At 31.9% G+C, this 14,554-nt stretch overlaps 1 protein-coding gene across 1 annotated transcript; it reads left to right on the top strand.

The window, feature by feature from the left end:
* Nucleotides 1-12,417: 12,417 nt before the first annotated feature.
* LOC144555441 (putative E3 ubiquitin-protein ligase RHC2A) lies at nt 12,418-13,849 on the top strand. The gene has a single exon (XM_078303769.1). The coding sequence runs from the start codon at nt 12,564-12,566 to the stop codon at nt 13,530-13,532; it is 969 nt and encodes a 322-aa protein (XP_078159895.1). The 5' UTR covers nt 12,418-12,563; the 3' UTR covers nt 13,533-13,849.
* The last annotated feature ends 705 nt before the right edge of the window (nt 13,850-14,554 follow it).

The following is a 14,554-nucleotide window of genomic DNA, read 5'->3' as shown; positions in this document are numbered from 1 at the left end:
CAAATTAAAATGTATGTTTTAATTTGCGCTCATATTTCTAGTTTCAAAATTCAAAATGTCTATTTGAATGTTCAAGTTGATATCCATATTAAATTGTGCTTTGGAAACCAAACTTTATATTTTTTTAGAATTTTTTCAAAATCAGTGTTTTTCAGAAAATTCTGGACGATCAAAAACAGTGATTTTGAAAAATTCTAAAAAAAATAGTAAAAATCTCCAAAAAAATATAAAATTTGGCCTCCAAGCACAATTTAATATGGATATCAACTTGAACAGTTCAAATTGACGTTTTGAACTTTGAAACTAGAGATATGAGCGCAAATTAAAGCACCCACTTTAATTTGCAAAGCATGCTAGCCTTTCTCTCTCTCTATATATATATACACACACACTATACAATTTATTACATATTATGAAAATATTTGTGTTATTTATCATTATAAAAAAATAGATTTCTGATATCCATGTAATACTTAATCTGCATCCGTCTAATATTCAATCCATATTCATATTTAAAAAATTAAAAAAAGATACGGATCTGATTTTACCATTGTCCAATCCGTTTGCAACCGTAGCTGTATCTTTTATTTCTTTAAAATGTTTGCTTGTAGAGTGGGGAGTAGAGGTGCTATCGGGTCGGGTCGGGTCCGGGTACTATTATATTTGGATCCGGACCCTAAAAGTGTTCGGGTCCAAATTTCGATCCATATACTTATTTGTTTCAAATCGGGTTGGGTCCGGATCCGGATACCTATCTACCCGTAGATATTTCGGGTCCAGTCTTTCGGTTCCGGGTAGATAGATACCCGTAACTTGTTTGTGGATTATCGGGTCCGGTTCGGATACGGGGCGGTTCCGGATCCAGAGCGGGTATAGGTCACAACTTCAAAGTATTCAAGAAATTATTTATATTTAAATATAATTATAATTTCTTAAACATCTCATATAATAAATCATTACAATATAAATTAAAAACTACTGCAAAATAAAAATTATACTATTAATCATGTTTATAAATAATAAAATATATCATGCTATATAGCAAAATAAAAATAATAACTCTAAATTATTAGTTGGTTGTTGGTTGTTGGTTATTTGGAGTACTCATGGTGTAACAAAAAATATTGAATTCAGTTTTTTGTTAATAGCTTTTGAATTCAGGAGGATGGAGGAGATATAATTTTTAGAAAGTAAAATATTAGAGATGATGATTTCATTTTCTATAATTCAAAATAATCTATGAATTGAATGTAATAGAAGAAAAAAGGTATAAAATAAGCTGGTTATGGAAGAATAAATTTGACAATCATGTGTCATGTGTCGCATGTGTATAATATAGAACAAAAATTAAAGGGCATAATTAAAGGGCTAGTTAAGGATGTAATTAAAGGGCAGTGTAAAACAGTAGCATAAATTTGGTTAAGATTTATCAAATTATAGCTCAGCTGAAATATATTATCTAACACAAAAACTTGATGCAGAGTTATTAATATATATTTTATCGGGTATTTATACGGGTATCGGGTCGGGTCCGGTTATGGGTCGGATAATTAAATGATACCCATATCCTATCCATTACAGTATCGGTTCCGGTTCGGATCCGGATCGGATATTAAATTATTAATTTTGTACCCATACCCATAATTTAATCGGTTATATTTTTTAAACCATACCCTATCCAAATTAATCGGATCCGGGTCGGTTCCGGGTCGGATCCGGTTCGGTTCCGGATCGGATCCGGGTAATCGGGTAAAAGTAGCACCTCTAGTGGGGAGCTTATTTCTGTTGTGATTACAATTGTTTCTGAAACCATTCAAAAAAAATATTAATTAATTAGCTGTCGCTTAATTCTAAAAGTTTGGAACTAGATGCCTTGTACATAAAGTTTATGAACAAAAATGTGCATTACCCCGTAAATCATGTTACATGTATTTGAATATTTAAAAAAAAAAATGGTCTCAAACTCCCAATTTGTTATTATAATTATGATGATTAAATTAAAAAATGTCATTACATGTAATGAAAATATGTAAATAGTATCAAAGTATATTGTTAATAATGAAGTAATGGTATTATGGAATGGTGAGATAATTTTTAATTTAATTTAAAACAATTAAAACGACTAAGTTTTCAATACATGCCATTGAAGATTTTGTTGTTGAATTGTGTTGTATATTGTTTACGTATCAAATAAAATATCACTGTTAAGTTGTCAATAAGCTCAGCTAGCTTATATCATTGCCTTTTCAGATTAAACTAATTAGAATTGTCTTCTCAATTTTATCGTCCTTCTCATTAAAATAACCATTATCCACTAATTACACTTTAATACTTATATTTTCTATTTGTCATTAGAGCGGAACTAAATTTTCGAATTATAGAAATCAAACACATAATAAAAATTAATTATATAAAATTTTCATATAAAAAATGAGAGTCAATGTACAATATCCATAAAATTTTACTATAAATTATATAAAAAATTATACATAATACAAAAAAAATCAAAAGCAATAATGAGGTCAATGGACTCCATTCATATACGAGGAGGGATCCACTTACACCTTATTTTTGTGACACTGGATTACATCATACATTTTTAAAGTTCAAACAGTCAATTCAAACCGTTCAACATGATGAATATATTAAAATGTGCTTGGAGATCGAATTTTACATTTTTTTTAATTTTTTTACTAATTAAGATGGGTACAAAAATTCAATGGTATGAAAACAACGATTTTGTAATATACTTAATAAATAGTAAAAAAAATTCAGAAAAAATATATAATTTGATATGCAAGCACATTTTAATATATTCATCACTTTGAAGGTTTAAATCGGTTGTCTGAACTTGAAAAACTTGAAAAATGTAGAGTGTAATTCAGTGTCACCAAAAAATTTGATGCAAGTGGATCCCTTCATTTCATATACTCTACATCCGCCATTACTAGTCAATATTACTTCGTTTTTCTACTTATTTAAACAGTGAGAAATATAGAAACTACGGGAACATACTCGGCAAAAATTGAAAAAGAAAGTTACTTTTCAAGAAACTCTCAGCTCAGGTACAATTATAATATGGGCTTTAATATATCAGGCAGCAAAAGTAATAATTCAATTACTAATTTTAAAATTTAAGTATAGGTTTTATGAAATTGTAAACTTTCATACACCCGCCCTTTCATTAAATCAAATACACTGTAATGACAAATTGCACAGTAGTAGCCTCTGCCAAGTTTAAAAGAAAAAGAAAAAAGAAAAAAAGAAAAAGAAAAATGAGGCACAATTAGACAGTTGGGAAGCATCTTGTCACATGGCCGGGCCATATTCTCACGTGCAGTCAATCCTCTTTTGTCCTGAGCGGCAGAGCCCCTGAAATGGAACCTCAAAAAGTCTCGTACCTCTGGCCTCTGCCAAGAAAATAATAATAATAAACAAAATCTCATGCATTTTAGAAAGTGGTATAAAAAGATTGAAAAAGAAAGGCAGACAGATAAATATACAATAAAGAAAAAGTAATAAAGCCAGGAAACAAAGTTACAAAGGAGTGGAGAACGGAAAACCCGCACCAGCATGGGACCAAATCTTTGAAAGAAGCATATTTTACAGAGGAGGGTTCAAATGCCTCCATGTTTTTGTGTCTCCATCATGCCTCTATCTCTTTCCATCATTTTCAAAGTTCAAACAGTCGATCCGAATCGCTCAACCTAACCTTCATAATAAAATATATTTGGAGACCAAATTTTATATTTTTAGGAATTTTTTTACTATTTTTTTAGATAGGTACAAAAATACTGTTTTTAGATGGTTCAGATTTACTGATTTTGAACCTATCTAAAAAAATAGTAAAAAAATTCCTAAAAGTATAAAATTTGGTCTCCAGACATATTTTAGTATGGAGGTTAGGTTGAACGGTTCGGATCAACTGTTTGAACTTTGAAAATGATAGAGAGAGATGGAGGCATGATGGAGGCATTTGAACCCCCTCTATTTTATATATATAATTATTTTGGTTTTTTCAGTAATAATTAATGGATTTGTCTTGGACATCGCTGGTGGTAGATATGCGGTTGAAAATAAAACATTATGATTTTTATATTGTTGGTAGATTATGAAATGAAAAATTATGAAACTGTACAGCTTTCTGATGTGTACCGCAAGATTATTACTGGATAAATGGTCAAATGTTTAATATAACTTAAGGTTTATTATCACAATTTTTATAATTTTATTATGCGTAGAATATTGCTTTATTAATGAAATTTCGAATCTTTTGCCGTCGGCATAAAATATTAACACGACAAAAACGGCTGAAAAATAGAGGGATAGATATTGCTGAATACTACCTAAATTATGCGAAACAGTTGTTTACTATATTATATAGGGAGTTTATATATGTTTAGTTCAATATTACATTTACAGATCAATCCTGTTATTTCCAACAGAATGTTTCGCTTATTATTTTCTCAAAAAGATTTTTTTTTTTTTTTTTTTTTTTTTTTTTTAATGTCACTAAACTTCATATCACAAACTGGATATTAAGAATTGGTTTGTACACTCTTAAACTAAAACATTGATTCACGTCGCTATATTACAGTCTTCAAAATACTAACTAAGAATATATATGCTTGGTTGTTACGAATTTACACATAAACTGATGAATATAGGTATGCAATATATGGCGGAAGGTAATGTCGAGAGGTGGTTAAGCCACCTCCAACATTTTCAGAAATTTTGTATCAAGTACATAACAATTGAATTGAAATTTGTATTTTATGTATATTAGTCCCCCTATGTTAATACAAAAATTTAAATGATACGAATGAAAGATGGCATGTCTTTCTATAGGTCTAAATTTTTAAAAAAGATTAATATGAATATAAATATGTTATTTTTTTATTTTGATAAACATGTCATTTTATTAGTGTTAATTCTTAATTGTGTTTTTTCATGAAATTAAATAGTAAATATTTTGTGTTATATAGATTTTTATTTTTATTAAAATATTTTTTAAATATGATGTTTATTCGGTTAGCCACCTCTATACTAAGTCGACTTCCACCGCTATTATATATAGGTATATATGAGAATGAATATGTGAATGTGTTGAAGATTGTAACGGAGATTGATTGTGAGAAATATTATCTTTGTTTCTAAAATACTTAATATTATATAATTATTCTTATTAATAAAATATTTTTATAAATAAATAAAGTAAATTACAAATAGCAATACTTATCAATTATTATATCATAGAAAAACAAATATTTATATTTTAAAATGAAATTAAAAAAATGAGATGGTTGACTTGAGTTAAATGCACTAGTGAGAGAAGAAAATGTGTAAAATCGTGAGCAAATATGGTTAGTCTCACAATGATGAGTTAAATTTACCAGAGACTCTTATATATACTTAATTAGAAGTCATTGATTTTTGCAGCTCAAATGAGAAAGAATGGAGCGAAAATAATGAGACAGCGAGAGGAAGGAGATAGATCGACACTTGTGTGTGTGTGTGTATATATAGAGAGAGACACACACACACACACACACACACACACATGACACATGAGTAGAACTAGGGTAGTGTTCTTAAGTTCACTAAGCTCCTTGGTGAACTCAAGTCTAAAACCTGTCAAATCGACTTTAAATGACGAATTCGAATCTTTGAAACCCGCATAACCTTACGATTAATGCCTCTATATGTGAAAATTTTAAACATTTGAATTAATTTAGTATAAAGTCAAACATTAAAAAAACTTTGAAAAAATGAATGTATTAAAATTAATTTATTAACCTTCTAATTTTGACCGATTGACTTTATACTAAATTAATTTGAATGTTTAAAAATTTCACGTGTAGACACATTACTTGTAAGGTAGACGGGTTTTAACTGTTTGAATTCATCATTTGAAGCCGATTTGATGGGTTTTATACTTGAGTTCACCAAGGGACTTGATGAACTTAAGAACACTCTAGTTCTACTCCACACACACACACACACACACATATATATATATGAGTTGGCGACGGTGCTACGCGTAGTATAGAGGACCTCCATGCAACAACTCAATATTTAAGTTTTCAAAATCCTAACGGTCGATCCGAACTGTTCAACATAACCTCTATATGAATGTGTATTTGCATGCAAACCAAATTTTACATTTTTTATAATTCTTTTACTATTTTTTTAGATAGGTTGAAAAATATGTTTGTTTTTGTACTTTCTTATGTTGTGGCCTTAGTTGTGGGCACGTTATGTTGTCTTTGGTTTTTCTCCTTTTTTTTCTTCTGTTTTTTGTTTGAAACAGTTGTACAGATTTGTCGTATTTGTTTTGGTACCAATTTTAAGTACCAAGTCAGATACGCAATGGTTTTTTGATTTCAAATGAAATCGGTGGTAAATACCACTATTTTTCAAAAAAACTAAGTCAAACCGAAATACAACGATCGATTTGTGACACAGATGAAATTTACGCGTCCTTGCAAGAACTTCCCCACAAGTTATTTTGAGGAAGAAATGAGAAAAGGTTGTAATTTTTCTTGTGGACGGGGAGAGAAAGGGAATAACTTTTAACAATTAGTAAAAAATAAAAAATAAAAGGCGACCTCAGAACTTGACAAAGCGATGCTACTTCAAAGTTCAAATCCCAAAAGACTCGCAAAGAGACAAACAGCTTTTATTATGGAGCAACTTCCACCCATCATCCATGCATTGATGCACGATGCATCCCACTTTCCCTTATACCTCTCCTTTAGTCTTGTTTTAATTTGATTTTAATATTATGAAAAAGAGATTATTTTTTTTTTTTCTTTCAAGAGAAAGAGAAATTACCTTCCTTCATCTATGCTTATAGTTAACATTGTGGCGTATAGCATGCCTGTCCTGTGTAGCGGGTTGCCTACCCTGGCCTCTATATATGGCTTCAGTTAATTTCGTATGACCCATTCCCATTTCCCATCACTCACAATGCGTATAATACTGCATTCTATGTTCAGACTAAATGACTAATATTCGAATAAGTATTATTTTACATACAGAAAAATCTATGTTTTTTAAGAAACATGTAATATTGTTCATGTTCCTACTTTGAAGAGTGATAAAAACAGTGCGAAAGACTAGTTAAAAATTTTAAACTATATATTAATAAAACTAGACACACGTAATTCATTAAAATATATACTCCCGGATCAATGAGCATCCATATATAGACCTCACAATTTCGTAAAAGAAAATCTGTCCCAGCTAAAACTTCTCCGATGGTTCTAAGCTTTGCATACCATGGTAATTGGCTTAGGATTTGGGAATAAGAGTGAGGTTATGGTACATTGCAATGTGCGGATGAGTTTGTGTATTGAATTTACATCTCTGCTTTAAAACTCAAATAATCAATCTGAACTGTCTATCATTATTATCATAAGAAAATATATAAGAAAATATATCTAGAGAATAAATTATATATTTTTTAGAATTTTTTTACTATTTTTTTAGGTAGGTAAAAAATTACTACTCTCGTATGGTCCAGAATTTTTAGATCAAGTGAATTGTCTAAAAAAAATAAAATATAGTAAAATATTCCAAAAAAAAATATTAGATCTCCAAATATATTTTCATACGATAATAATGTTGAACAGTTCAAATTGATTATTTGAATTTTGAAAACAGATATATAAATTCAATGCACCAATCAATTCACGTATTGCAATGTACCGTAGCCTCACTCTCGGATAATATCCTCAATAAGTTAAAAACAAAAGTCAACTGAATAAAAAAACAGAACTAAAAAAAAAAAAAAATTTAAATGTATGATACATGATCTTAATTTGAACTCAAGTGTCCACGGTAACATATTAAAATTCTAACCAATATACAATAAGCACACATATTGATAATTTATAAAAAAAGACTGAACTATATAAAAACTTATAAAAAATATATATATATAATTAAATATTAATATACATCATTATAAATTTTGAAATTGTGCGAGTGATTAATGGACGATGTTATTAACAGCCAGATTGTTTCATTCTAACACAGCTATTTTAAAAAATATAATTTTGTAGACATTTTCGCCCTTCGATACATATACCTTTCAACTGTCAATTTTGTCCTTTAAAGATAATGCAATCTTCTAACACAAAGACTATCTATTAATTACTTTATATTTTTCATTGTTAAATCGCTATCTAATTTAAAGTAACAACAACAAATGAAAAAGTAACCAATATAACTTGGATTTACATCAATGATTTTATGTTTTGTTAAGTTTGCATTTTGGTCCTCTTTTGTTTGAATATATAAAAAATTATTTCCTATATTATTATTTTGTTTAATAAATTCAACATGATTAGTTTATTCTTACAATGTTCTTAAAAAATAGACAAATTCAAAATAACATCAACTAAAAAAAACCTGTAATAAAAGCCTGAGAATATCATTGCAATGGAGTTTTTTTTCAAAATAATAGAGAAGTCTTGTAAACATAAAGATAAACAATTATAGATAAAAGAAGTTGTAGAAGAAAACAATTAAGGAGTGGCCAACTTATATACGGATTATCAATCAATAAAGGTACGTGTCTATTTCTTCATATTAATGACTTAATTTGTTATTTATATTATTTTATAACTGAAATTTTTATCTAATACATTTTCTTTTCAAAGAATAAAAATTAAAAATCCATTATTTGAAAAAACATTTTATCAAACAACTCTTTTACCTTATAATATTTTATTTCAGTACAAATTTATCTTCAATTAATAGAGTTTTTAGTGTTTTTTTATTGAACTATGAAAAATTGTTTTGAATGTAGTTTGTAGTTTGTATTTTTTTTTTTCCCAAAACACAACAATACAATTTTTTTACGAAACATCTAATGCACATAAGTAACAGTAAAAAAATGACATATGATGTGAGGAATGGCACTTTCAATGTTGCAAATCTAACTAAGTTGACTAAAATTACAAAAAAAACAGATAACCTTTCCTCAAAAAATGATTGCTTGGTAAATTCATTTAGATATACTTTTCAAACTTGAAAAAAAAATGAAACATTTTCAATAAGTTCTTGAAGATTTAATTAAGCGTTTTAATTATGGAAATAAAATAATTAAGCAAGTTAATACCATTGATATAAATAAAATCTTAACAAAGATAGGGCATTTCCTTAGTAGTTAAGCAATGACAAATTTGTTCATGCAAGTGAAATATTTGAGTTTGTTGTGTTAATAGAAACATTAATTGTGTTAGTATCATCACGTGTGACTAAATCACCCGAGTCATACGTAAATCTGCCCCTAGCTAATGCATCACTACAAAAGTTACTAAATCTACAATTATCTGCGAAGAAAAAATGAGTAAGCCAACATAAATTACTATTTCTAAAAAAATTGCTATTATCGATGAAAATATCTGCAACAATACCAACAAGGGGATGAGCATCCGCTGCTTTTCTACCAAGAAAAGCAGCTCCGTGCTCTTCTGTTACTCTCTATGTCTCTCTACAAAAAAAGAGAAGAGAATAAGAGGAGAGAGATAGAGAGAAGAGCACCGGAATAACACGGGAAGAAAAACACCGGATCTCATTCCCCAACACGGTTATGTACTTTTGCCCTCTGCAAAAAGAAAATCTCACACCAGCTCACATGATTGTATTCATCTATTTAATAAACTACCCATAATCTTTATTTTACCTCATCAACTTGATTTCAAGTAACAAATTATTTTAATTTATTTGAATAGAATTGATGCAGTTATCTATCAAATTTATAAAAAAAAAATTAGCTCATTTGCTTTATAGAAGTCCAGCTGTAAAAAATATATACATACCTAAAACTTTGTTTTTAATACGTTTATTTTGCATCATTTTTTTATTTTATTTTAGCTTATAAAAGCATAATTCGTGAAACATACCAGTTTAGGAATGTTAATGTGTATGGTATGAGTCAGATGGAAATACTTGCATATCCCTATTTGTACTGTATTTTTACTCGTTATGGTTAATAAGTAATGGATGAATAACAAAATAATACCAAATGTTTAATTACTTATATAATACAATTAAAAAATATAACAACTAAATGAATATATTACTTTAAAAACATTGTGTGTATGATATACAAAATATATAAAAATATATACAATTATTGGTTTCAATTTTTATTAAGTGAACATAAATAATCAATTAAATAAAATTATAAATAATACTGTATTTAAATCAATCTCATCATATTAATTATATCATGTCGTTAAATGTTCACATACAAAATCAACATATATCATTTTGTATTTTTTTTTTAATTTCTTAGAACGTGTTTGACAGTCATAGAATAGTCCACAAGCTAATAAAAAATCCTTATTCGTACCGACATTAGATAATTATCAGTTTGAAACCGACATTAGATGCATAGATAAACCAACATTTTAGATCCGTTTGAAATTTTATTTTAAAATAAAAGAAATTTCGGGCTTAAGTACAATTCTTTTGGGAAATTCAGGTTTTGTTAAAGGGACCGAATCGTCTGCCCCCAGAGTCACTGCGGGTGGGTCCAAATTTAAAAACAGTAACAGTAATTAAACCCTTTAACAATAACTGGTCCCACCCCGCAGTGACTCTGGGGGCAAGAGATTTGGTTCCTTTGTTAAACGTGCAGCGTGCATAACACGAAAGGATGTACGATGAATGATTTCTTAGTATTGTTAAACTTTATGTTCGCGTTACGGGTGGCAACGAGCTATTAAAGAGCGAGTTAGGTCACACTTGTATTCGGCTTGTTGATATATCAAGTTGAGCGAGCGAGTTTGGATTTTAGGTCCCGAGCTAAAATTATTGCTCAAGATTGACTCGTGGCTTGTCTGAGCGAACCGAGCTAGCTCGTTACTAGCTTGGTAGATTTATAAATTTGTATATCTTTTTTCCTGCTATATCTTAAATTTTCATAACACATCTTATCAATTATGGCTAAAACAAAATAATATTTATATGACTAATTACTGAGGAATACTCTTAATTCAATTGTAATTAAGCAAATCAACTACTATAAATTAACTTTACAGCTAAATTCATACATACAAATATATCAAAATCCTAAATTCATACAAATATATTCACAAAATAAATTCATGCATACCAAACCAAACAAATTCATACAAATTAACTTAATTGTTTATAATTAATTCACACATTTTCCATACAAAATTACCAATCAACTTAAACACAATCCAAAGCGCAATTGTCATAACACTGGTTATAACATTCATAGACCATAATATCCCTAATCTGAAGTGAACAGATTTGATTAAACTATTAAACTATGTATATTAAATAGCTCGTTAATGACCGAGCTGGCTCGTGCCGAGCTAGGCCAAACTCAAACTCATTAATAATGGCTCGAGTATGTAGCGAGTGAGCTAATTTTAACTCAATCCACTAACAAACGAGCTGTTACCGATCGAGTCACGGACGAATACGGGCCATGAGCCACGAGTCTTTTTGCCAGTCCTAGTTGGCGTCGAAGAAAAACAGAAAAAGTGTTTTTTTTTTTTATCTCTCTTATTTATTTTAAAAAAATTATAAGTTTAAATATAAGGTAAATAATGCTTCATACGGATACCAGCTGGTATTTGAGAAGAGCAGATTTCCATCAACGGTAAATTCATTTTGAATTTAACGTGTAGTTCTGATTTTGACCGTTCGGCGCTTGAGCAGTCTTCTCTCGGACGACTACATAGGACTGGAGATATCCAAATTCCAAGCACATAAATTGGAGGAATATTCGCGTCAAACTGTCAAGCACTGTACGCTCTATAGCGGAAGCAAATTGAGAAGACGGGACAAACGGCCGCCCCGGCGCCTTGTATGTCCAAAGTCACATCCCATTTATCTGAAGTCAAGCGATATCTCATATCTGATATCTTGACCAACAATTAACGAAAAAGAGAGAGAGAGACATCTCACACAGGTGTTTCCCTTATCGCAGCTCCACTTGGCCTTCATCAAGTACTACCACGTACGTGTAAAAAGTCGTACACCCCTCATTAAATATCTGCTTGTTAAATCGGTCATGAGGGAAACGCCGTCAGACATCCGTGGCCATCCATCCACGTTTCCATCGTCTACCAAATTAACGCCGTCTGATTAATCCGTATTTGAGTCTGAGGCGATTGAACGAGCGAATATAAACCAAAGAGGCGTTCAAAGCACGCTACACAGTACACTCGAGATAGTTTCATCCCCCGGATTTCCTACACGGCACTTTACTCTTCTCTGTCTTAACTCCTCTCTTCGGCCACATAATCAATTAGTAGAAAACCGTGAAGAATTGATGTGGATATAACTAAAAATAAAAAATAAAAAAAATTAAGCACGCGTTTATCGTTCTGGAATAAATGCTCCCACTTCTTCTTTCGAGTTCAACCCTCTCCCCTCTCCCCTCTTCCTTTTCAGACCTTTCGTCTCTTTCACCAGAGCGAAAGGAACCAAATTAAAAAGAGGGGAAAAAAACGAAAGCGAAAAGGAATTTCATTTGTGGCCAGTATTTTCTCCGTTTTTCACCTGATCGCATGGAATCAACGCCTTCTCCGGCGATGGGCACATCAACGCCGTCATACTGGTGCTACCGATGTAGCCGCCTTGTTAGGGTCCCACTCCACGATTCCATCTCCTGTCCTGACTGCGAAGGTGGGTTCTTGGAGGAGGTGGATCCGCCTTCCTCCCGCCTCCGCCGCAGCCGTCGACTTGGAAGTGGTCGATCCGCCTTCAACCCAGTGATCGTACTTCGGGGTCCCACCGATCGTCCTGCCGCTACTGCTTCACCTAACGGATTCGAGCTGTACTACGATGATGGTGCTGGGTCAGGCCTCAGACCCTTGCCGGAGACAATATCTGATTTTTTGATGGGATCTGGGTTCGAAAGGCTCCTGGATCAGCTGACCCAGATTGAGATTAACGCGGGCAGAGGTTTGGAACACACTCCACCTGCTTCTAAAGCAGCCATCGAGTCGATGCCAACGGTGGAAATTGAATCTCTGCATGTGGAGTCGGAATCAGGATGTGCAATTTGTCAGGAGAAGTTTGAGTTGGGCGGGGAAGCAAGGGAGATGCCGTGCAAACACATCTACCACCAGGATTGCATCTTGCCATGGCTGAGTGTCAGAAACTCCTGTCCAATCTGCCGGCACGAGTTGCCCACAGATGTATCTAACCGGGCTCCACCAGAACCAGAGGGCGATGAGACAGTGGGTCTGACTATTTGGAGATTACCGGGTGGAGGGTTTGCAGTTGGGCGGTTTTCGGGCGGAAGGCGCCCGGGAGAGAGGGAGTTGCCTGTAGTGTATACAGAGGTCGATGGGGGTTTTAACGGGGTCGGTGCACCAAGACGAGTTTCGTGGGTTTCGAGAGGAAACAGGACGAATGGGAGAGGTGGAATTGGGAGGGTGTTCAGGCACCTATTCTCTTGCTTTGGCCGCCCTAATTCAGCTGCTGCTTCTTCTTCCGGAACGACGAGATGGCTAGGAGATCATGTAGGCTAATGTTCCAATTTGAGTAATTATTTGCTATTTGCTAGAATACTTCTGCTTGGGCAAAAGTAATAATAGAAAAGGGCCAGTAATGTTATAGTAATTGATCTTCTCTGCTCGTTGACTTATGATTGCATTAGGCATTTCTTACAATTGGTTTAATTTTTATGGTGTAAATAGAATGGAATCAATTCCATGAAACAGGCCAGTTTCCTTCATTTTTATCTTCTTCTGTCTGGTTGGGTACTTGCCTATTTGGGTATAAGCCTCAGCTAGTTAGTAAAAACTTTTGAAGTAATGCTAGTTTTGAGCGAGTAATTTGATCCTAATTCTTATCATTTATCTTATACGTTACTTCCTCATGGTGTATGGTAATGAGGAATTTCAAGTCTATAATTATAATTAGTTGGTTTATGAGCAAGCTTGCTCATCTTAGTTTCAACCTATGTTTACACATTATTATACTTCTCGCTAACACGTTTACCTGCATTTGTTAATTTCATAAGCGTTCTTTGTTTCGCATGCATTGGGCAATTAGTAAATAGTAATGGTCTTGTCACTTTGCCAGCTGTCATGCTTCTAATTGCATGTGACAAATTATAGTTGTCAATTTTATAATCTTGTTTTGTTCCCTTTTTGTCAGACGAGACAGAGTTTATATGCTTGGTAATTTGGTATATTGTATTGAAAAAAAGGCTCTGTTTAATTACTTAAAATTATATGTTGGATATCTTTTAGATCATTTTGTCCCTACGTTTTAGTTTAGGTTATCTGTTTTTGCTGCTATTCAGCTATTTCTTATCTGGACCATCTGATATAAGGCGGTTGGCATCAGACAGTCAATTTCCATTTCAGGGGTGTAGTATTGGTTGAAAATCAATCTATAAACTTTTTATCAACATTAAATCAGATGGTCCGGATTTAGATGGCATGTCTGGCTATCTAAGTATCTATGCTGGTAGGGAAAGCAGCAGAATAAAAATCCGGTTTTAAAAAGTTAAAAACTATGCATATTACCCAAAATACACGAACAG

The sequence above is a fragment of the Carex rostrata genome, chromosome 6 (assembly GCF_964058835.1).
Source record: "Carex rostrata chromosome 6, lpCarRost1.2, whole genome shotgun sequence".
NCBI lineage: Eukaryota > Viridiplantae > Streptophyta > Magnoliopsida > Poales > Cyperaceae > Carex > Carex rostrata.
Note: the sequence above shows the minus strand (reverse complement) of the source record. Positions and strands in the feature narration are given on the sequence as shown.

What these genes read in the sequence shown, in the direction of transcription:
- LOC144555441 (XM_078303769.1), top strand. Translation starts at nt 12,564, where the DNA reads ATGGAATCAACGCCTTCTCCGGCGATGGGCACATCAACGCCGTCATAC.